General features: G+C 41.6%; 1 protein-coding gene across 4 annotated transcripts in view; it reads right to left on the bottom strand.

The window, feature by feature from the left end:
- ciita (class II, major histocompatibility complex, transactivator) overlaps window positions 1-25289 on the bottom strand; it is a 79787-nt gene that overhangs the window by 17010 nt on the left and 37488 nt on the right. For all 4 annotated transcript variants that reach the window (XM_069906960.1, XM_069906959.1, XM_069906958.1 and 1 more), the window contains 12 exons: window positions 24143-24226; window positions 23981-24046; window positions 23011-23055; window positions 16561-16647; window positions 14708-14782; window positions 13251-13343; window positions 11386-11532; window positions 10638-10763; window positions 7349-7417; window positions 5839-6063; window positions 3130-3195; window positions 561-2280 (listed from right to left, as the gene is read on the bottom strand). In XM_069906960.1, the coding sequence (XP_069763061.1) occupies window positions 561-2280; window positions 3130-3195; window positions 5839-6063; window positions 7349-7417; window positions 10638-10763; window positions 11386-11532; window positions 13251-13343; window positions 14708-14782; window positions 16561-16647; window positions 23011-23055; window positions 23981-24046; window positions 24143-24226 (2803 nt within the window). The remainder of the gene's footprint in view (window positions 1-560; window positions 2281-3129; window positions 3196-5838; window positions 6064-7348; window positions 7418-10637; window positions 10764-11385; window positions 11533-13250; window positions 13344-14707; window positions 14783-16560; window positions 16648-23010; window positions 23056-23980; window positions 24047-24142; window positions 24227-25289) is intronic.

Below are 25289 nucleotides of genomic sequence, written 5' to 3'. Positions count from 1 at the left end.
TGGTATGGACAGGAAAAAGTCCAGCAAATTGTTTACGGGCACCAGTCTTCACTCCATCGAGGACATTGACAAGAGGTGGTGTCTCAAGAAAGCAGCCTTTATCCTCAAGGACCCCCACCTCCCAGGCCACCCCCTCTTCCCACTGCAAGTATCAGAAAGAAGGTGCAGAAACCTGAAGATGAGCACTGAATGGCACAAGGACAGCTTCTTCCCCTCTGCCATCAGATTCCTGAATGGACAATGAACCACAGACACGACCTCACTCTCATATTTTCTTACGCTATTTATTTATTTTTGTGATGTAATTTATACCAATATTTGCACTGTGGCGCTACTGCAAAACAACAAATTTCATGACACTCTGTTTCTCTCCATGAAAAATGTGAAAATTGTAATGAGATGAAAAATAAATAATTCTATGGTACAGGTTTGAAGCTTAAATATAGGAGACTTTCAAAAAAGTAAGGATGACTTAACAGAAGGACGGCCTTAAAGAGAAACGAAGTTCAAAAGGACAACAGATGAAATTCAGCTTGCACTTGGGAAGTCTGCTTACATACCTAAAGGAGGTCACATTCTTCAACGTAATGAACTGCTTGATTCCTTGTAGGTCAATGCTTGTATCCCTCAAGTCAACTGCAAAGTTCTTCGGGGCTCTCTGCAGAACATACAGCAATACGAAGATGTCCGGTGGGGTTAGTCGCGTACCTTTGAAGGATAACTTCTCGCTTAGTTTAGCAGCCACCTGAATGGCGAGGTCTGCACTCTGGGCTTCATAAACACAATGACAGAGCTCCAAGAGTTTACAAGCATTGAGCGAACTGACCTCGAGCTCGGACAAATACTTCCACAAGCTCTTTTGCTTTTTGCTTTTAACATTCAGCTTTGAATAACTGGAGAGACAGTTCAGAAAAGTATTTCCTTCTTGAGATGCCATCCCTGCCAGAAACCTGCGGACCATGTCTAACCAGTCCGCTTGGGATTTCCTTTTCTTGTTCTCCAGCAATATGATTTTTTTGAGGCCTTTGCATTTGATTTCTTCGGTAAACAATAAATACAGTGCTCCCAGGAAGTTCTGCAGGGAAGAATGTGGAAAGGTTTTCCCACATTCCTGCTCCTTCACTTCACCAGTCTTTAAGAAAGGTCTCAGAAGCCCGTGCTTCAGTCCAAAATTGGACATTTCTGCGGACCTGCTGGAGTCTGTGCATACACATTTATGGCACTGAATTCCAGCGAAGGCATGCTTGTTCAACTCCAGGAGGTGGTGCTTCTGTGAGGCAAGAGTGGTTTGCATTGGAATTTTGGAGCACAGGAGGATCTGAAGGACATTCAGGAATAAATCGGTGAGAGTGGGTGGCAATGCTAAACAAGCATCTCCACGCCGACACTGGCCTTTGAGGACAAAGCAGATAAACCTGCAGAATAAAGGAACGTGGCAAAGGCTGAGCATGTACGGCTGTTCCTGGAGACACGTCATCACTTCTTTAACCATAGGCAAGTCTTCGAAGTACCTGTGCAGGAATTCTCGCACATGGGCTGGGCTGAAACCCAGCACCTCAACAATCTTGTCCACTCTGCCAAGGTACTGGTTGAAGGTCTCTTTGGGTCTCGCAGTAATGAGAACCGTGCAGCCCTTGAGCAGCTTTTTCTGAAGGAGACCCGCCATCAGCTGTTTGGCACTGCAGGGTTTCTCCGTCAAACTGCAAGCTGATTGCTGGAGGAGGCCATCGTGATCTTGGAAGTCCTCAAAGTCATCAAAAATGAGCAGAACCTTGTGTGCATTTTGGCACAGGTATTGAAAGACTTCACCTGTGTTCTTTAGTGAAGGAAGAAATGGTTGGAAGAGCAAATCCCTCAATGTGTAATGCCTTGTAAAGCTGAATGTTCGACACTTAAACCAGAAAACAAATCCAAACTCCCCAAAACTCCCATTCACCCAGTCATGGCAGATCCTTTGGACAATGACACTTTTCCCAATCCCTGCTCTCCCGAGCAGTGCAATCACTTTCGTTTCTTTCTGTCGTTTCCCTGAAACGTGCAAGAGATTGCTCATATTTACAGTTCTTCTTTCTCGTTCTGCGATGTCATAGATCCTGCATTCTTTGTCCAAGCACTTTGTGGAGTTCCGTCCAGATTTAGTTTCAGCCTCACCCTGCACCATTGAGACCTCCACATAAATGTCGTCAAGAAGCATTTCATCGTGTTGGTGGCAAATGTAAGAGTGTTGGGTTATGTCCTTCAAATATTCTTTTACCATTTCCACACAAGCTTCCACACCCTCTGTTGAAACAAAAGATTCATTAGTTACATGTTACAATCTTGTCAATAGTGGCACAGAATTTTGTCCTTTATCACAACAGAACATAGTTGCTTCTGAAATTTGGTGCAGCTTCCTCCAATCAGTTAGTTTTGGAAAAGGTGTACAAGAGATTCCTAAATTATGGCAGGTGAACACTTTTGGATATGCAATACCTCGCAAGGGCAGTATATGGGAGAGATTGCACTGTAGTTAGTTTAATAGAGAATGTGCTCAGAGAAATATTGCAGTTCCTTTAGGAAATTATCACAGTGGGGTTGTGCGGGGGGGGGGGGGGGGGGCGCGATATGATGGGCCAGATGATCAAGGAAATTGTCCAAACAAATGATCGCAGTGATTGGGTGCAATTGGTAGAGCATGTAATTTGCCACATTATTAGAGAGTTGTACCAGGCAAAATGATGAAACAATATTCTGTTTTGGGTGATAAGCAAGAAGAATTGGGGCAATTTTCAGGATTATTTTAAAATTTCATTCAAAGAAGAATAACTGCCATTTAACAGTGAAAATAACATAAAAATTTACATGGGATCTGAAAAGATTTGACCGACAAAGAAATGTTTGGAAATCTCAGCCCTGCAAATTTCACATTTCCGAGACCAAAGTAAATGTCTGCCCTGATGAAATTCCACGCATTGTTGCAGACATCAGCAATGTCAAGAAAGTTTTAATATCTTTTCACAAATTCACTTTTGTTTGTGCTGATTGGAAAGAAAATTATATTGCACAACATTTTCAGTTTTTAAATGAGGCTCAAAATACAATATATATGGTTTTGCTCAGGGCTAATGAGTTGGAAAATTTTGTATTTACTTGTTAATGTGGGTTGCTTGATTGTTGGAATCAAAGATTCTTCACCAGATGATTCTGTTTCAAGATCTTGAATGTAAAGAAGAGATAATTAGATAATTTGCACAGAGCCAAGGTTCTCCCTCATTGCTTCTGCATGGCTTCCTAGTTCTATAAAGACTCTTCAGACATTAGACTTCCCCACCATTGCTAACAGGATTTGTTGATTACCCAAACTGTAGTGTGCTTCCTTTAGATTAAAGCTTCAGTTTCATGAGGGACCAGCAATTCCTCTACAGTCTTCTATTTCATTGTGCAACTGGCCTAATAATAAATCTTCTAACCTACTGAAGCAGAACTGGGCACTTCAATGGCACATGAGCAGAATGTCCTCTGGTTCAACTTGTCTGGGGTTGCACATTCTCCCTGTGACCATGGGGGCTTCATCTGGATGCTCCAATTTCCCCCAAAGATGTGTGGCCCAGTAGGTTAATGAGCCACTGTAATTTGCCCTTAATGTGAAATAAATGGTGGACTATGGGATTCAGTGAGAATGTGGGAAGAGTTTTTAAAAATGGGATAATTGTAGGATTGACATAAATGGGTTTGGAGAGCAGAACAATCTGTTTCCATGACCCAAACACTGAAACTGTGCATTCATTATTTCTTGATTAGTGGCAGATTAAATAATCATTACACATACCATATGCATGCATGTAATAGTTGATAGCATGCAAAGGTTGACCCTTCCCCCCTTAATTTTGGGCCCAAATCTGGTATTTTCCATATATCGCATATAAAAGTCAGTCCTCTCCCATTTTTGTCCCTGGCCGCCAGTCCACCTGCGCTCCTGATGTCCTGCCTGCCCGCCCACCCATCCAAGCTCCCGAAGCCCCAATTGTGGACTTACCATCTGGTTCTGACCACCTGCCCACCCACCCATCCAAGCTCCTGACGCATCGAACAACACAGACATGTACATAGTTATGAGCCCAGAGGACCCCACAACCCAACAGCAATAGATATTCACCAAGATAAACGGTTACTTCAACAAAAGTTGCTTTTAATTATCTTTAAACATGAAAACAGAATCACACCTTAATTTATCACTATTAACTTAACTAACCTATTAACCCCCTTCTAATTCTAAGTGCTTGTGTATGTAATGTGTGTGTAGGTTTGGAAAAGTTCTTTGATTCACAGTCCAATCTCACTTCTCATTCCTCCATGTTCACTGGTTGCAGGCAATTCTTATACTGTGCACAGAATTTAATATTTATGAAGTTCACAAAGCTTTGGTGCTTGAAAGGTAAATGGTTACTGCTCAGGGAGGTTCTTGTCAGTTTTCAGAGAGAGATTTGTTGTTCGCTGGACACCAACAACTGATTCCTATTTAATCAGCCACTTCAGTGTCTTGCCAAAGAAACTTGCCCCATCAGGGTTTTCCAGATGATAACCTCTTTCTTTCAGGACACCACAGAGTTCTTTTTTGGTTCTCTTATTTCAAGAGAAACATAAGGTGGCCTGTCCTCTCCTCTTGTATGAACTAGGCTGAACTAAGCACTCACAACCCATCTTCCAAATGGGGTTTTTCCTATAAGCTTTCCGGCTTGCCCTGTTCCAGTCTCTGCTGCTGACTGTAAAACTGCAGAACTGATCTCTCTCTCTCTCAGAGAAAAGCCTGTTTGACCTTCTCTGCTTGAAAAACCACATGACCTCTTAGAACAGCAAACAGCACTCCCAGATGGCCTGCAGCTCCGAACCTACTCCTCAGAGTTCTTTCATTTGTTGCTTTTCAAAACAACAATCCAGTAGAGAAGTCCCTTAGGCACTCCCCAAAGCTTTTGGAAAGGCATTCAGAGCCGGCCGGTCTAACTCCAGTATTTTAAATGAGATCTGTTTTCAAGTGTTTGTATGTGACCTACACTAAAGTACCTGCCCCAATTTATCTCCCAAAAACATATCTATAATCTATTACAGCATGTAATAGTCAACCCCCTCAATTTTTAACTCTAAAAATTGGCCCACAAAAGTTGACTATCACACACATATCTATGGTCGTTGAAAAGCAAAGAAACTGCAGGTACTGCAAGTCTGAAATAAAACCAGAAAATACTGAAAGTACTCAACAGGCCTGCTGGCAGCATCTGTGGAGGCAGAAACAAGGTTTCAGGACAACAAACCTTTGGTCAGAATAGGGACAAGTTAGAAATGGGCGCAGTGGAAAGAAGAAAGTCTGTGGAAGTGTGTAGAATCAAGAGGCCATGTGACCCAAAAAGAGGTGGTGACCACAGAGAGAGGGCGATGAAGGATTGTTAGCTCACAAGTGATCTGCTTGAAGATGCAAGACAACAAAAAGAGCATTTCAGTATTCTGCTTGCATTTCAGATTTCCAGTACCTGGAATGTTTTGCTTCACCCTCGTTTGTTCAAGCAATTTTTTTTTCTTTCCTCCTCTATCTTCATTCATCTCTTCCCATTCACGTTTCCTCCAGACCAACTATTTTCACTAATAAGCCTTCACTCCCACTCCCAATCAACACCACAATCCCTTGTGCCACTCAACCCTTTCTTCCTCCCTCCATGCCCGTACCATCCCAACTGCTGTTCCAACTCAAAACACATTTGAAGTGAAGGCTGAAAGGTTATTGATTTGAAAGATTGACCTCATTTCTCTCTTGCCTTGATCTGCTGAACGTTTCCCCCATTTTCTAGCTTAATTCACGCCACATACCTGGCCCCACACTGACGACGGACTCTGGCGTCATCGGAATGTCTGCAGACTGAGCACTCGTCGGGGACTCCTGCAACCTATGAAAGTCCACAGAGCGAGGAGGGGAGGCAGCTGGGGTAGGTGGACTGCCCTCAGGACTGATAGGTGAGCTGGCATTGGAAACGAAAGGTGAAGCCTTCCCTGGTATAGCTGGAACATTCTGACAATAGCCTTGCGTGGAACCAGCTGTCAATCAAAGCATACAGAGATCAAAAAATGATTATTCATCTCTAGACTAACTTGCCTTGTTAGCTTGGTGCTGAATGATAATCGAAGCATGTTTAAAAGAAGCAAATTTGAGAACAGCAGTGAGAGTCATTTCAACCAGTAGTATTGAGAAAGGTTGCAGGTGATATTTAAATAAAACAGGCCTGTCAGGCCCACAAGCCATTGCCACCCAAATATCCCAATTAACCTACAACTATTTTGAAAGGTGGGAGGAAACTGGAGCATCCAGTGGAAACCCACACAGACACAGGGAGAACATACAAATTCATTACAGACAGCGCGGGATTCAAACCCCTGTCGTTGGTGCTGTAAAAGCATTGCGCTAACTGCCGTGCTAACCATGCCCCTGTTTCCCTGATACCTGGACCCAATTTAAGCTTTTACACCAGCCACACCTTACAGGAGCAAGTCAGACACTGCCTTGCATACACTGAATTCTTAATATGATATGTGAAGAAAACCATGCACTGTTATTTTGTTTATATTTCCTGTATCTACAGTGAAACCTCATTAGAACGTGATTTGTTAATCCACGGAATCGCTTATAGCGCGAGTGTCTGTGGATCCCAAACATTAATTTTCGGATGCCAGGCTAACAGCCACAAACTCAAAAATGGACTCTCGTGACTCATTTGCAAGATGAGTATGTTAATATATGGTCTTATTATAGGGTTTGAGTCACTGTATTCTGTTTTCCTGCTTCCTGAATCATGACATATAGGCATCTGTTCCGCGACTCGGCTGTAACACGGTATGAAACCTTGGACCCCAACTACCGCGTTCTAATGAGGTTTTACTGTATTTTCTATGAATAAAGTTTATTTTTGAAATTAAAACAAAACCCTGAACCAACAGGCTCTTTGCTCACCCACTCCTACATTGTCATAAACCTAGGGTCGAGCAGAAACATCATCACAAGGGACTTGAACTCATTAATCCCATATTTTAGTTTAATATTATAATGGGTTGCACTCTAATTATGCAGGTTTTTTTTTGGATGGTCACTAAACTGAGACTCTCTCGGATCTGCGTATCCTTTTCCTGTGTTGTATGTTCCCCCGTCATTCTAAACGTACATATTAGGAAATTTGGGAACGCAAAAGGAACAAGTTAAATGATGATTCATTTTCATTTTAATCTCCCTCGCGCATTGTTACATCTGCTGTTTCACTGAGTGCATTCACACCTCATAATGAGCTGCACCCATTAAAGCGTGATTGAATAAAGACCAAAAGTGACTCACGTAGGGATTGAACAGGTGTGGCTGAGTGCAGGGTTGGAACTTCAAGGTTTGGCGGACCCTCATTTAGAACTGGGAAAAAAAAGAAAACAATTTTACAAACGATTCATCTTGTCAACAATTCATTTCACAGTGAAAAGGCCAAAGGGTTTCCTTGAATGAAAAATAAACATCTTAACCACTTTAAATGACGGAGGACAAAAGGCAACTTAATGAGCGATGATGAGAAGCGTATCAGATTATGGGGGCCATGGGTAGAGTGGATAACCAGCACCTTTTTCCCCAAGGTGGTAATGACTAATACCAGAGTGCATCTGTTTTAAAGAGAGTGGAGGAAAGTTTAGGGAAGATGTCAGAGCTAGTTTGTTTTTTGATTTACACACACACACACACACACACACACACACACACACACACACACACACACACACACACACACACACACACACACACACACACACACACACACGTGGAATGTACAGTTAGCGGTAGTGGTTGGGTAATTCAAGGAGCATTTAACCCTTTGGACTCCAGCCATTTTTAGCCTTTCATAACATATATATTCCAGACTGGGTCTATGGGTAAACTACAGTACGAACACCAGCTGGTGGTTGAGTATAAAACCAGTCCTGGGAAACGAGGACATGGAGTATATGGCCTGGAAATCGGGACATTGGGTCCAAAGGGTTAAGAGAATCTTAAGAGGATGTACATGGGAGCAAGATAAATCAGGTGGTTATGCAGTGTGAGGAAGGGAAGGTTTAGATGATTCCTGAGTGGGTTTATACATGCCAGCACACATGGTGGGCTAAGGGCCAGTACTGTGCTATAATGTTCTATGTAATACTGGCTACCTTAACTTACCAAAGTGTGTAATGAAGCTGTAACTCATTGTAACTTAATGAGCAGTGATAATAATGGGAGTTCTCTGCAAGGCCACCAGATACATTCCCTTGGTAACCCAAGGGAATGTACTGCCCTGTGAGTTCAGGAACCCACACAACCAAGGGTGCAGGGCTGCCAGAGTTCACCGGAACGCCATCACGGCACCTCACGGGGCTGCTCCCACACCTCCTAGTCGCCATTTTTTTGGTGACCTCCGGCACCTAAAAAATTAGCATTGCACCCCCACACACAACACTAGAATGTTACAGGACCTGGCAGGGCAACTATGCACTTGCCCATCTCCACCAAATGTCCTCCAGACCTCTCTTTCACGTCAATGCTACTTCTTTAAAAGCATGTGAACATTGTACATGAGAAGTTTGACGAGGAATGACTGACAGAGTTTAACCACACGACCACTGTGAATATTTTCCGACAATAATTCCCATCTCCTTTAATTTCTTTGACCATCATGAATTTGTGTCCATATCCCACAACTCCCCAATCTTCTCTTACAGTAAACTATATTTTCTTGGCCAGATCATTCACTTTCTTCAGTCAAAATGTGTTAGTTCATCACCAGAGAAACAGCCCATTAGTCTTCCCACATTTCAGATCATTCATGGGTGTACAGCCAGTGAGAATGCGCCCCCCCCCCCCACCCCCACAACTTTCCGAATGTACTTACTTTCTACAGAAACCTGCCCCTTTGCACTCTTTTCTCCAATCATGCTTCTGTAACTATGCCCATTTTCCTTTCACTTCTTTGCAGAAGTATTACCCAAGTAAATGTTCTTGAAAATTCACATCAACCACATCCACAGCATTCTCTTACTTTTATATTTTTCATAACTTTTTCTATGAATTTATTAATAGACTCTCAGGGTGCCTATCTTTTTTAAAATTTGAACTGACCATGTTTTGAATAAGTATTACAGTAAAAAGAAATCAGAATAAAGTACTGTTTACATAGAAAAACGAATGCTGCATTTCATGAAGGCTTCTTTAACTCTGCTTCTCTCTCCACAGATAGGGTCCAATTCACTGAGGACTTCCAGCACACTCTGGTTTGGGAAATTTCACTGATTGGCACCCTGCTGAGGAACTGTCGGCTGTCCCACCTCACTCATCTCAGACTTCTCATTTATTCAGATAGTGGGGAAAGTCTATATCCCTAGACTGCTGGATTCCCATTCCACTGCTTCACTCATCCTTGAGACCACTGGTGGGTCAGAGACTTGCTGGAAAGACGTCCTAAATTGTATGCATTCCCTCAGTTCTCTGCCTGTACTGGCTGGACCATAATCAATCCTGCAGAAAAGTTAACTGAAAGTGTTTGACTTCACTTCGCTTTCCAATACAGTAAAACCCTTGGTATCTGGAATTCAAGCAACTGGCAAAATAAAAATCGAGGAAAATAAAAAAAAGAATAATAGGTAAAAAAAATACGCAAGTTTAAAATTGTAAAAGTTAAGTAACACCTAAACTTTTGGTGAGAATGGGAGCAAATATTCAGCCAGCAGAGCGAGGGCCTTGGTTGTGCTTTGCTCACAGCAGCAGTTTGAATAAAGTCGTGTGAAATGCCAATGGCGTCGCCCAGGAGAATAGCTGGTTGATGCCAGTCGCCGTTGGGGTGACTCTTTATCCATGCTTAGTTAGAGTTGCCTCAGTTTGAGGCTTTATTTGTAAACTTGGGGGGGTGGGTGGTAATTATCTATAATGTTATTGTTTGTCTTTCGGACGGCTCCGTGGAGGGGGGAGGAACTTGCAGATGCAGTGACGGTTAAATGTTTTCAAAGAATGTGACTGAAAATAAAGTAAAATGCTTTAAAGTTTATATATTCATGCAAGTGAAGTTTGTTCAGCCTAAGTTCAGTCTGGTATTTTTGCCTTTAATCTTTTAAACTGTTCATTCTTAATGCAGATGCATTAGTTAGGCATTGTAAGATAAAGACTCATGTGTCCAGAAAATACACCTATCTGGCATCTTCCAATCCCCATAGGTGCCAGATACCAGACATTTTACTGTATGTCTTTAATTCTTTGTAAAATATATGTTGTTTAATGTTTCAAATGATTGGTATTTATTTGTATTTAATATTTTCATATGAAGATTTATCATCTTGAAACATAAACTCTTTCTCTCTCTTCGGTTGCTGCCCGACTTGCTGGGTATCATAGACAACATCCGTGGGGACAGAAACCTTTTTTTTAAACTGCTCGAGGAACATCACATAAATGGAGAACATTTTCATCTCTGCACCGATTAATTACAGTAGCTTTTCCTCAAGAGGTATGTCCTGGTTATGGTGATCCAAAAATAGCCGCGGTCTTCTGAACATTAGAGACCAAGCAAGGTTCATTCATTTGAGATATAAAAGTGAGAGAAACAGATTTATACACAGACCTAGAAGGCAGCTGTTTTCTTGAATGAGGATGTTGATGACTTGCTGAGGAAGTGTGGATGTCGATATAAATGGAAAGCCGGCAGCAGTGGCATCTGTTTCATTGTTGACCGAGTCCTCTTTGTTCACTGAAATATAAAAATTCAACAACCATAATCTGCCTTTTCTCAGTATATTCTCAGAGAACAAGGACTGGATTGAGCAATGATGCAGCCACATCCACTGGTAAGCACATCACAGTCGAGAAACACAAGAACTGCAGATTACGGAATCCTGAGACAAACAAAGAGAAGCTGGAGGGTCACAGAGATCCACGGAGAGAAATGGTCAGTCAGTGTTTGTGGTTGGGACCCTTTATCGAAGGTGAAGTGGGAAAAGGAGGTGGAAAACATCAAGGGGGAGGGCCTGGGAGGGGCCGAGAGGTGATAGGATGCTGAATGAATAAAGGTCGGAGAGATGGCGAAACAAGTAGGGGAGAAAACCATTGCGGGGCTGTGGGTGGGAAGCTTGAGAGAAAGTAGCCTTGATGAGAAAGTGGACAGAATTAGAGAGTCATTGAAAGAGCCGGATTAGGGGGGGGGGGGGGGTTGAGTGGGGAAAATCACCGAACTCCAGTCAGAGAGAGGAGGACAATGTCTTTAAAGGAGCCATACCCAGAAAATCCTCCATCTCCGAGTGATATCCAAATATCCAAAATGAATTAGGGTCATCTAAAGATTACATTGAGAATGAGATTTCAGTGCTACAAACCTTGGGTAACAGGTGTGTTTTGTCCAAACTGTGAGATTTGGTTCTTTACTTCGTTCAGATGGTTGATCCCTGAAGAGCACGTGACTGGGGAAAGGACATCCAGTGTCTTAGGAGTATCTTCTGGAGGAACAGCAAGATTTTCTTCATCTAAACCAAGAATAAAATGCATGGTTATGAATAACTCACAGATCAAATAATGTACTTTACGGAGCAAAGATAAAGATATATAATCAACATTTCAGGCTTGAGCCGTTCATCAATCTTGACTAAATGTTGGATATATATCTTTATCCTTGCTCTGTAAAGTGCACTGTTTGACCTGCTGAATTTGGCCAGCATCATGTTTTTACTTCAACCGCAGTGTCTGCAGAGTTTCCTGTTTTACTTCCATGACATTGTCACAGAAATGTTCTATTCTGAAATTAGCATCTTCCATACCTTTTTCTCCAAAGCAACGTTACTGGACTAGTGCTTACAAAAATAGGATGATAACACTGGACAATTAAGATGTTGCTTCCTGAACACCTTTTGGTGTATTTTATGGATTTTGGGCAGCTGATCACAAAAATCTCCTTAGCATTTTCCTAATGTACCATTTCTTTTTAGATATAATCTATTTTTGCGATTTCCTGTTATATTTTAAGTCTACTTCAAGCATGAAATGCAACATTTCATTTAAAATTAATTTTTTGCATTCGCACTTGGACGTCTTCCCTGCTGATCTTGGTGAAGTCAGTGACGAACACGGTGAAAGGTTTCGACAGGACATTGCGACCATGGAAAAGCAGGATCAGGGCAATTGGAATCCATCAATGCTGGCCGACTATTGTCGGACACTGACACGAGAGGCATCAGTTGATGAGTACAAACAAAAATCAATGGCAGAACATTTTTAGGTCAGTTGAACAAACACAACGTGTCAGTATCATTATACGATTAAATATGCTAAATTCAATAAAAGTTTAATTAATGTTTCTCCAACTTCCTACATGATACAGAAAATCTGAAATTATCTTTGTTTTCATCTTGAGGTTGTCTATCATAATTCCTAATTTTCTTTATTCAGGAAAAAAATGTGTTGTCCAGTGTAAGGAGACCACCAGCATTGCAGACTCCCCTCCAAGTTGCATTCTACCCATAGTTTTTTTTAAAATTTAGACGTACAGCATGGTAACAGGCCATTTCAGCCTATGAGTCTGTGCCGTCAATTTACACCCCCTTAACCTACACTCCCGGTACATTTTAAATGGTGGGAAGAAACCGGAACCCCTGGAGAAAATCCCCGCAGTCATGGGGAAAGCAGACAAATTCCTTACAGGCAGCGCATGTCTCCAACTCCGGTCTGGACCCGATTGCTGGTGCTATAAGGCATTGCGCTTACCGCCATGCCAACATTGAAATATATATTGTTGTTCCTTCATCAGAGGGAAAGGGTTTAAATCCTCCCCAAAAGCATTACAGGAGAACCTTTAACAACAAGACTACAGCAGTCCCCAAAAGCGGCTCACCACCACCTTGTCAAGGGTAATTACGGATGAGCATTAAGTGCTGGTGTTGCTAGCTATGTCCACATCCCACATAGTGGTTTGGTGCTGCAGTTTCAGAACAAGCCCAAAGATCACTAGTGCAAATTGATAGGGCAACAGTGCAAAATGATTCGCTAAAGCAGTGCTTTTGAGTTTCAGCATCTTTTGGTTGCCCAACTCCACAAGGGACCTGGTCCTAAATGATCTCACTCAGGAAACATCAATAGACCATTACATTACTTGCCTCCTCTATCCCATCTGCAATCAGGACAACCAAGGATCAGTCAAGAAGCAGAATGGAAACCCACCCCTCCCTGATCCAACTCCTCTGCTACTCACCTTGTTCACAGTGTGAACTTCGCTTTTTAGTAAGAGTTGATGTAGTTTTCCTTTTGCATTTCTTCCCCACATTATTTGTGTTGGATTTGGTCTCTGTTAATAAATAATTTAAAACATTCAGTAATCAAATCTTTCCAAAACCAACCTCAATTAAAAAGGAGTAAAAACACAAAAGCTGGAGAAACTCGGCAGATCAAATAATGTACTTTACGGAGCAAAGATAAAGATATATAACCAACATTTCAGGCTTGAGCTGTTCATCAATCTGACAGAATGTTGGATATATATTTTTATCCTTCCTCTGTAAAGTCCACTGTTTGACCTGCTGAGTTTGTCCAGCATTGTGTTTTTACTTCAACTGCAGTGTCTGCAGACTTTCGTGTTTTACTTCCATCAATTAAAAGGAATTTTTCAGTTCAATATACAAGTTCAGTGGAATATACCATTGTTCTGTGGTTGGTGACACAGCTGGTAAACTATCAGATAAACAACTAGGAGAATAGACTTCAAATCTTACTATGGCAGCTGTAGAAATTCAGTTCCATTTACAACCTAGTTTGGGGAACAACTAGTCTCAACATGATGATCATGGAAACCATTAGCCCATCATGAAAATATTTGGTTTACCAGTCTCCTTAATCTGCATTCCTTATTTGGATCAGACAACTCAACCTATCCATGTGGCTGAGACTTAATTGCACTCTGAAGAGGCTAAGATGGTCACTCATTTTTATAATTACCATAATGTACATCAGGGAAGGGACAGAACTGGATTGACCAACTGAGTCTAACACAACACTGATTTTGGACAAAATTACTCCCAGTCAAGCTGACCATGCAGACATCTGGGGACAGGTATTCAAGATTCCTCCATCACAATGCCTGGGCATTTCTTGTTCTGTTAATAGAACAAACCAGAGATGGTGCACAGTGCCATATGGACATCATGGAAAATCGTGGTATCAGGACAAACGTGGATGAAGGACCACCCCTCCCACCTCCACACCCCACCCCAATTACCATGATCATTTAACAATACTTGGAAGTAACTTTTCCAGAACAAGTGCAGTGGTTCAAGAAGAATGAAAGGGAGCTATGGAGTGCGACGCAGAGAGGTACAGAGAGATAGAATAGAGGGAGAGAGAGAGAGAGAGAATTAGAGAAGTATTGGAAAGAAAATTCACGAAGGCAAAAGGGAGAAGGAACAAGAGAGAGATTTAAGTCGGTCCAGAACCACTTCTCAGCAAAATACTTTGGCCTGGGCCTCAGATCCCTGAAAATCAGTACAAGCCAGCAAGGACTGGCTGAAGGGATTGTTTTCTCCGAGCATTACCAAAGTACGACACCAATGTTTAATTATTCAACTAACTGCAGCTTCCGTTTCTGCAAAGGTTGGGTTTTATGGAGTATGGAAGCACAGAGGGGATCGGGGGAAGCTGGTACTGTAAATTCCTCACCTCTTCTTAGATGCTTTGACCTGGCAGCTTGATCCTGAAACATACCTTCCTGCCATCTGCCTCCACCATCAGCAGCTGATATAAAAGAAGATGCGCATTTTAGTGCAGGTCTACTTATCAGCAATGAGCAGTAGAACATGTTCAACTACATACCCTCAGGGGCTAACTAAGGGTTGTAGACAGCAACAGTATCATCTGTGATTCCAGATATCACCAGGTGATAAATCCCACAAAGCCTACCTTCCATACATTTTTCCTCTGGCCTTCCTGGTAGGAGACTTGGTATAGAGAGGAAGAGGAATCCAACATAGGGAATTACAAAAATGCATGGCATAGGAAAAGGTCTCTTGCCCCAAAGGTTCAATTGGAACTTCTACATGTGACCCCCTGCTGCTCTACAATGCTTGACCATTTCAACTGATCCTCCTTTTCCTTTGTCTTCATCCAATAACTGGGCTAGTTCAGTGGCTGAATTGTGCCACATTTAGCCTTTTCACTGGGTATCCTATAACTGCCCAAGGTGGCGGGGGCGGGGGGGGGGGGGGGGGGGGGACTAAGGTTACAACAGGGATTATCTGCAAATTGCTGCATCACGTCAGAGCAAAGTGGATACTTTCCAGTTGGTAGGAGCAGGGCAAGTGACCCTTATCCTCCTGAGATCCCATCTAGGTTAAATATTAATGGAATTGCAGAGGTATTGGAGTATGTGTAAGAAAGCCATTGGTGCGAAGGACAAAGAAATACCTCAGCGATGAAAGGAGCCATGATGTGGAAGTAAGGGTAAGCCTGGTGTAGGCTGATATCGATTGATCAAATTTAATTAATGCTCACATGTGCCTTGCTGCTTTGTGAAATACTTTAGAGAAGTGAGGTGCCCCATGACGCATGTTGCCTGGCAACTTCAGCTTAGCTCATAAATTTCCACTAGCCTCGAGCTCCCCACATCATGTGACTCTCAAGAACAATGCCCGGGAAAAAAGGGGATATATTTCTGTGATCGGTCCACAAAATGCCGCAATTTGCAAATGAATAGTATGTAGCTTAATGCTGATAGGGTAATGCTTGTCACATGTTTTGTGATTGGTTAAGTCAGATTGCGGCAGGGTATACTAGCCTATTTATTTGTATGTTCAGGGAGATCCTTGATCCTCTACGGAGGTGATGGACCTCCCACAGGCCTGTGTATCAAATAAAGTGGTGCCCTTAATAATGTGGTGGTCCTGAAATTTGTTCTAAGGTTGAAAGGCACAAAACTTTAACAATGAAGCACCACCCCCTACCAATGGCAAGTTCCACCTCACAGCCATTGACGTACAAGCTGTCACAGATCCTCCCTTATTCAACAACCGGTCATCTATGCAGTACCTGATTCCTGTCCTTTCCACCCACCGCTTTCCAAATACCCTCTAGTTCAAAGATTCACCCTCCCCCCTCTCCCAAATCTCAACCCCCCCCCACCCTCCCAAATCTCCATCTGGTCCCTGACCCAGTCTAATCATCGTGCACCCCCCGATTCACCTCCTAGTGGCTTAAATTAGAATTGTGGTTACATTTGTCAGCACTAGGTCTTCTGTGATCCTTAACAGTCTAATAGCAAAACATTTTTTTTTAAAGTACAAGTGTCTCTCTGTTTTATTGAAAAAGAAGAAGAATATAAACTACAAGTTGTAAATCAATTTCTTGGGACCTTCAAGCAATTTCTTTTCATGGTGTCATTCGTTAAGTTTGTTAAATATTTGGGTTCTCCCATTCTTTGATGACACACTAGAACACCCTTTCTCATGTATAACCTCCAGACTACTTTATATGATCTCACACCATTAGGGACAAACAGCTTTGAATGACTAGCTCACCTCGTTTCCTGTTTCTTGCTTTGATGCAGGATGGCAAAACACAACACTGGCAAATAGTTTCATTATCTGTTGCATAAGTGGTGTGGACTGGAATTAAAAGATTAAAAACTGTTTTAATTAAATATGTTAATGGTTTATTTCCTCGATGCAATAAACTGCATGCTGTAATATTACAATAGGAAATTTTCCCCATCAAAAGTAAAGTCCAACTGATTTCCACTCAGGACTTTAATCACAGAAGAAGAGTAAACCCCCTGCTATCCAGAATTCAAGCAACCTACAGCCTTATGCAACCAGAAAATAAAATAGGGATAGTGTAGCAGCTAATGCAATGCTGTTACAGTGCTGGGGACTGGGGTTCGAATACCATCCTGTCTGTAAGGAGTAAGTAGGTTCTCCCTGTGTCTGTGTGGGTTTCTTCCAGGTGCTCTGGTTTCCTCCCACTGTTCAAAACCTACTTGGGGTTGAAGGTTTATTGGATGTGAGAGGGTGGCACAGGCTTGTGGGCCAAAAGGGGCTGTTACTATGCTGTTCCTCTAAAAAAAATTAAAATATATAATAAAATACTGTGTAAAGAAAAAATATGTTCTCTGAAGCATCACATAACCTTTGGCGAAGATGGGAGCAAATATTCAGCCAACGGAGTTCCTTGGTTGTGCTTTGCTTGTTGCAGTTGTTTAAATAAAGTTGTTTTTGAATAAAATGACAATGACCAGGATGAAGGGCTGGTTGATGCTACTCAGTGTAGGGATAATGTTGTTGTTGTTTGTCTTTTGGACGGCTCCGTGGAGGGGGAGGAATCTGCAGATGTGGCGACAGTTAAATGTTTTCAAAGAATGTGACAATTTTTATCTTTTAAACTGTTTCTTCTTAATCCAGGTGTATTAGTTGGGCATTGTAAGAGAAAGTCTCAAGCAACCAAAAATACACTTATCTGGCATCTACCAATCCTCATAGGTGCCGGATACCAGGGGCTTTACAGTATACTAAGTCCTTGATTATAAACGGTCTTTTCATGGACATATTGCAGAACCAGGTCATGCTCCTGGAAAACTTCTTCCCAACCTTTTTCATTGCACTTTATCACCATATCTTCTTGTCCTTTCTCCTATGTGCATGAATATGACTTCCTTTTGGATGGATTGATACTGTTTGCTTAACTTTCATTGGTAAGATCTATATTCTAACCATGCTCTAGGGCAAAAGGGTTCTCCGGAATCCCCTGCTGAATTTATTGGTGACAATATTTTATTTTCTGGATAGTTCTGGAGCACCTTCATCTCCCATAACCACCAGAAAAATGAAAAATCAACTGAAATCTCCTTTCAAAAACAGTAATTATTCTCGTTCCCCTGACATATCTTTCAGAATGGAACACCCTGGTGAATACATTGCACTAAAAAGGAAAAACACAGAAATGCTGGAGGAACTCGCTCAGCAATTCTCAAAGCATTCATAGAAGGTAAAGATACATAGAACACTACAACATAGTACTGGCCCTTCAGCCTTGGATGTTGTGCTAACCCATATATTCCTTCCTAAAAAAAGGACTAAACCCTTCCTGCCTTGAAACGCTCTATTTTTCTCCCATCCATGTGCTGAGGTATCTCTTAAAAGCCCCTAAAGGTTTGGCCTCCACCATCATTCCCGGCAAGGCATTCCAGGTACCCACAACTTTTTTTTTAAACTTTATTTAAAGATTTTATCATATGAATAAAACAAAAAAAATTACATTTAAAGAAAAAGAAAAATAAAGTAATTATTACAACACAGCATTAATGACCTAACTTAAGTCAGTCTAACCCCCCCCCCCATATCTACGGCCACTAAAAAAAATCTATATATATATATAAAAGAAAACCCACCCTTCCCCCCAAAAATAAAGAGTGAATAAAGTTAGTAATATTATATATAAAAAATCACTCACAAACAAAAAAAATAACAAGTAAAAATACTAATAAAAAAAAGTTATCAATCTAAAATATCACACATAAAACATATTTAAGTCAAACTTAATTGCATGTACTTAACAAATGGAGTCCACTTCAGCTTATAAAAAGACATCTTATCTTGAATTGAAAAAGGTATCTTTTCCATAATTAAACAAGACTTCATCTCTAAATACCACCTATCTAAGGTTAGTATATTTCTATCTTTCCAAGTAAGCGCTATACATTTCTTAGCCACCGCTAAGGCTAAATAGATAAAAGAAATCTGATAATCATTTAAGCCTAAGTCAATTAATGATTGCATATTCCCTAATAAAAATATATGAGGATCTAATACAACATAGATATTATATAAACTATTAAATATAGATTGAATACCTTTCCAAAACTGTTGCAATCGATCACAAAACCAAACTGTATGTAAAAAAAGTATTGGCCGTCTGATCACAACGAAAACAACAATCTGCCTTACTAAGACCAAACTTTTTAAATTTCTCTGGTGTTAAATATAATTGATGTATAAAATTATAATTAATCATCGCTAATCTAGCATTAATCAATTTCCAAATACTATTCTGACAAATTTCCATCCAGGCTTCTTCAGCTATTATAGAACCTAAATCTTTTTCCCATTTCAACTTATCTTTATCCCAATCTGTCTTGTTTTCATTTTCTTGTAAAATACAATACAAATCAGATATATACCCCTTTTTTGGTATGGAAAGTACATATTTCTCAAAACTAGTTTCAGGCAATAAAATCATATGTCGGCCACATATCTGTTTTACAAATGATCTTAACTGATAATATACAAAGGTACCCACAACTCTCTGTATAGAAAACTTACCCCTGATGTCTCCCCTAAACATTTCTCCCTTCACTTTGTACAGATGTCCATTAGTGTTTGCTACTCCCACCCTGGGATAAAGGTGCTGGCTGTCTACCTTATCTATGCCTCTCAGAATCTTGTAGACCTATATTAAGTCTCCTCTCATCCTTCTACGCTTCAAAGAGAAAAGTCCTAGCTCTGCTAACCTTGCCTCATAAGATTTGTTTTCCAATCCAGGCAACATCCTGGTAAATCTCTTCTACACCCTCTCCATAGCTTCACATTCTTCCTATAATGAGGTGACCAGAACTGAACACAATATTCCAAGTGTGGTCTCACCAGAGGTTTGTACAGTTACAACATGCCCTCACAACTTTTGAACTCATTCCCCCTATTAATGAAGTACAACATCCCATAGGCCTTCTTAACTATCCTACCAATCTGCATAGTGATCTTGGAGGAAGCATGGATTTGGACCCTAAGGTCCCTCTGTTCATTCACACTCTTAAGTAAACAACCATTAACCCTGTACTCAGCTTTCTGGTTGTCCTTCCAAAATGCATAACCTTACACTTATCTGGATTGAACTCCAACTGCCACATTTCCACCCAACTCTGCATCCTGTCTATGTCCTTTGGTAACCTAGGACAACCTTCAGTACCATCCACAATTCCTCCAACCTTCATATCATCTGCAAACTTACTGACCCCTCCTTTGGCCTCTTCATCACAAAGAGCAGTGGTCCCAGAAAAGATCCTTGCAAAACTCCTCTAGTCACTGACCTCCAGGCAGAATACTTTCCTTCCACTACTAACTTCTGCTTTCTACATGCAAGCCAAAGTTTTATCTACACAATCAAGGTTCCATGGATTCCCATGCCTCATGACTTTCTGAATGAGTCTCTCATGTGGGCCTTTGTCAAATGCCTTACTAAAATCCATATAGATCACATCTATCACCCTACCTTCATCAATTTCTTTTTTTTTTAACCTCCTCAAAAAACTCAGTTAGGCTCATGAGGCATGACCTTCCCTTCACAAAGCCATGCTGAATATCCTTGAGTCCAAACTTTAAGAATCCTCTCCAATAATTTGCATACCACTGACAAGACTCGCCAGTCTATAATTCCCAGGATTCCCCCATTACCTTTTTTAATCAAGGTGACCGTATTTGCCATTCTCCAATCCTCTGGCACCTCCCCTGTGGCCAAAGAGGACTCAAAGATCATAGTCTCCGCACCTGCTATCTCTTCCCTCACTTCCCACTGCAACCTGGGTAGATCATGACTGGCCCTAGGGACTTATCAATCAATGTTTTTAAGAAGATCCAACACTACTTCTTCCTTAATCTCAGACTTTCTATTCCTTAATCTCAACTGTTGTTTCGGGCCTGAGCCCTTCTTCAAGGTACTTTACAGCAAACCCTTATACACCTCTTATATGAAAGGCACCATGAAGCAGGTGTTCCCATTACATCAAACTCAATGATGCCATACTTCTCTTTAACATGAAGGTGTACTATCCGGGCTGTCAATGGGTATTGGAGAAAGTTGGGATTCAAAAAGCCACCTCTGTCACTTCGAGGGAACATCACCTTCTGCCACACAAATGTTGGGGTCCTTTTCTCCAGCAGCAGACAGAGGGACTGACATCAATGCAAGCAACATTACTGTCAGATTATGACATGACGACAAACCAGAAGAATTTTAATGTCCTTTCTTAGTCACTTAGTTCGAACAAAAATCGAAACAGAAGGGTGACTTCATGGTGGATTTGCAACTATGAAGAGGTTTTAATAGAATAGATGTGCAAAGAACTTTTTCAATTGCAGGTTTTGGAATGTTTTTATTTTTGTCAATAAGAATGATATCATTATGGCCAAACCATGATCTTGCTATGTATATTTGTGTTGGAGCCACTTTTCTTTACATTTATACATACATACATCACATTACATACATCACATGAACCTATTCCCCCCAATTGCACCAAATTGACCTACAACCCCCAGTACATTTTCGAAGGGTGGGAGAAAGCCAGAGCCCCCCGGGGAGAAGGTACAAACAGTGTGGGATTCGAGCTCTGGATCTGATCACTGGCGCTGTAACAACATTGCACTACTCACTATGCCAACCTTGCTGCCCATATCTTGTTTGCGTGAAACTTTGATGAGGTTCCTCGTTCCTTAGACTGAGAAATTATTCAAGTGGAAAACATCATCAAATGATTTTTATCAATGCCCTCAAATGTAAAATATACCAAGAATATTTAGAAACAATTGTACTATTTATTTTGAAGGGCATATGCGCCAGATGTTCAGGAAACTTTATCTTTATATTTCAATGTACACGCTATCCAAAAATCCCACTGCATGCAACACAGAACATTCAATTGAACATTTTCTTCACAAGTAATGTTATTCCCTTTACTTAATGTTAACATATCATCAGTTATTATTTATATATATCCCTTGTGCAAATAGTTCATGGGGCTTTCACACAGATTTCTACTAATTAGTATGCAATGCCAGGTGGACACCATTGAACTCATCAAGTCCATGCCAACTTCAAGCAGAACAATCTCATCACTTCCATTCCCCTTCGCTTTTTCCCTGCAACTTGATCTCGCTCATATCCCCCACCGCACTCTCTTCGGTTCTTTCGCCACTTATCCACATGAAGGATCATTCAGAATATCCCATTAACTTACCCACACATCTTTGGGATGTGGGAGGACACCAGAGCTACCGACAGATTCAAGGGGACGGCACAGATGGCATCTGAGACTAGGATTGAACCCAGGCCCCCAAAGCATTGAGGCAGCGATGCCATGAGTTGCCAGAAGGACCTGACTAGAAGCCATTGTTATAAAAACAGTTCCCAAAGAACTGCAAAAGAGAATTCAGAAGGAACATCTTGGACAAAGAGCATTCAGGAAGAAAACTCACTACCACAGGGAGAAGTGAATGAGGGTTGACAAAGGAATACACTGATCTTCTTTAGAGAAGAAAACTGAGGAGGAGGTCACTCAAATGGAGGAGAAAATTTAAAGTGGACTTGTTGGGTTTATGTGCTGTATCCCTACATAAATCTATGTGATCTCACCACAAAGCAAGTATTAAAGAAAGAGGCATGTTCACCTACTTTAATTCACAGATCTGAGATTAAAATCGATATTAGATCCAAATTTGAATATGCAGAGTCACTTTCCATTTGGTGGACTTCAGATTCTGCTGACCATTTGAAATTATGTCAGATAGCCTTAAACATTAACTGAAACAACAATGGTACTCCCTGACTGCCTGTTGCCTCAAGCAAGAAATAACATGTCTGTAAGCTAATGGTCAACCTTTCCTGTCTCCTACTCCCAACCTGGTGTCAACCCAGAAGGAAATGAATTTGAACAATGGAATTTGTGAATCATTAAACAATTTAGAAAGGTGTGCTATTTGCAGGATTTAAACTTATTCTACATTAGATGAAAGTGTTTAAATTTCTTGTCAACTTATAATTGGGAAACAACAACACCGCTGCAAGCCAACAAGTGATAAAGAGTGTAGACACTCCAACAGATCCAAGCACTCAATTTTGTGAAAGATCTTGGTTTGGTGCAACCCTCAAACGATAACATCCTGCTGTGCACCCACACACCCTTTATTCATTAAAACACTTACAAGTGGTGTTACTTAATGGAGTGGCTCTAACTGAGATTTCTTCGCCTGCAAAAGAGATAAAAGAGTCAAATAAAATTGTTAAACCATCATGTTTCAATCTTCAAATTTCAACTGAAAATTTTGGTGGCACTCATTCTTGGGCGAATTTCTTTGGATCTCATCACAGTGCGGTGCTAGAACACTGATGGAAGTGGGGAGACCAGGTTGTATACCAATGAATTCATCTGGTATGCCATCAATGCCATAAAATACTGATGATACCTTACTTTGGAAAACTAGATTAGAACAGGCCTTGGCAGGGTGCATGTGACGCGGTTTCCTGACCTCACTCCTTTGCAATGACTTAACAGGTCAGAGTGAATTCAGTGAATACTTGATGAAAAGATTGGAATGAAAATCAGGGATATGATAAAGCTATCAATTATAATCAATTACTTATTTGACATGTCAGTTTTATTATTTAAAACATTTTCAGTTCAGTTGTGGCTGGTACCAACCTGCAGTTCATTACTGAGGAGTATGAGTGACCTCACTGGAGCAATGCTCCCACTGCCCCCCCCCCATCTCCCTATGTACCCCTCCCCCAACACTCTCAAGACCCCCTCTCCAACTCCCTCCAGACACCCACCCTAGCTCCTTCCAGACCCCCCAGCACCCTCCCACACCCCCCCAACCTGGCTCCCTGCACCCCCGCCCACCGACTCCCTCCCCAAACCCCCCCAGCTCCCTTCAGTTCTCCCTCCCCCGACTCCCTCCAGAAACTACACCCCAGCTCCCTCCACACATCCCCTTCCCTGACACCCTCCATACCTGACCCCAGCTCCCTGCAGTTTCCCCCCTCCTCTTCAATTTCTCTAGCTCCCTAAGGAAATTATCCCAACAGAATCAACAGTGGACAGAGCACCATATTCAACATTTGCATTTATTTGAGCAAAGGTCATAGCTTTTTGAACCAATGAAAGTGACTCACCAAAATATTGCTCTAGTTCTATTGTGTTAAATGGCCGTGGATCCTGTAAGTACTTTAAGATCCCATCTACATAATAAGGAGATGGTTGCAGTTAGTTAGGTTGCAGAGTGTGAATCTATCATCCATTCGCCTGTTTAGAAGAGACTCAATCAGACAACGTACCTATTCTCCCTTCAGATTGTTCACAATTCATATCACAGAAATCATTTAGAATCCTGTGCAGCTCGGTGTAATTGTCATCAAGACCTTAAATGGAAGAAAAAAATAACATTTAGATTGTTTATGCCAGGGTAAAAGTCTTGAACCACAAGAAAATAGACAAGAGTTTGGTATATGGTGCTGCACTCCCACCCCATCACTCAAGATGATCATGGCTTCCCCCACCATCCCCCCGCCCCCCCAACTCCTCAAACGATTATCTACCTGGTCTTCAATACTTTCTATGATCTAGCCTCCACATCCCTCCAGGAGAGAGAATTCTGAAGATTCACCCCTTTTGCAAACATCATTGCTATGAACCTCAGTTTCTGTTGTCTGTTGCTTTATCTTGTAACTATGTCACCTCATTGGAGGCTCTCCCGCAATTGTAAACATCCCAGGATCTGCTCAAGATTCAAGATTCCTTTATTGTTGTGTAATAAAAACAGTGCAATGTTACACGGAATTTGCTTTCATCTGCGTAAGGCAGATAGATTCACCTTTGGCAGAAATTGCCTGAAGCGCCTCTTGCAGTCAGAGAAAGAGAAGCAAAAGAGAGTCCCCCCCAGAGTCACCACTGAGGGTCCGTGGATTCACCTCCAGCACTGCTGCAGCCACACAGAGTCTAGTCCAAACCATCAGCCGCCCGAGCTCCTGATCTGAACCTCCGACACAATCAGCAAACCTTCAGGACCCTCGGCACCTCTCGCATCCCATTCCAATACCTGGTACCCCTTCAGCCAGTCTCAAGTCAGTCTCCACCAGTCCAGAGTCTAGTGTGAACCCCTCGACCAGAGTTGTCAGCAGCCCACACCCCATTCTGATATGGTACCTTTAGGACCTTGTAGGTTTCAAGTCTTCTCATCTCCAAACAACATGGTTCCAACTGCTTTAACCACAATCCTCTTATCCACACGAGTCCTTTTAACTATCACATCTCCAGTTCTAGGGGCATGGAACATCAATTCCCGGTATACATGAGGGAATTAAAATTAAACATTTCCGCAAGTCAAAGAACTAAAGAGGAGGAGGCTGATCTCAGGTAATGCAGGAGGAGATGGAGTCAACCAGCAAGAAAGAAAGATGTTGACCCCAGAAGCCCATCAGGAAA

Source organism: Narcine bancroftii, chromosome 12 (genome assembly GCF_036971445.1).
Source record: "Narcine bancroftii isolate sNarBan1 chromosome 12, sNarBan1.hap1, whole genome shotgun sequence".
Classification (NCBI taxonomy): domain Eukaryota; kingdom Metazoa; phylum Chordata; class Chondrichthyes; order Torpediniformes; family Narcinidae; genus Narcine; species Narcine bancroftii.
Note: the sequence above shows the minus strand (reverse complement) of the source record. Positions and strands in the feature narration are given on the sequence as shown.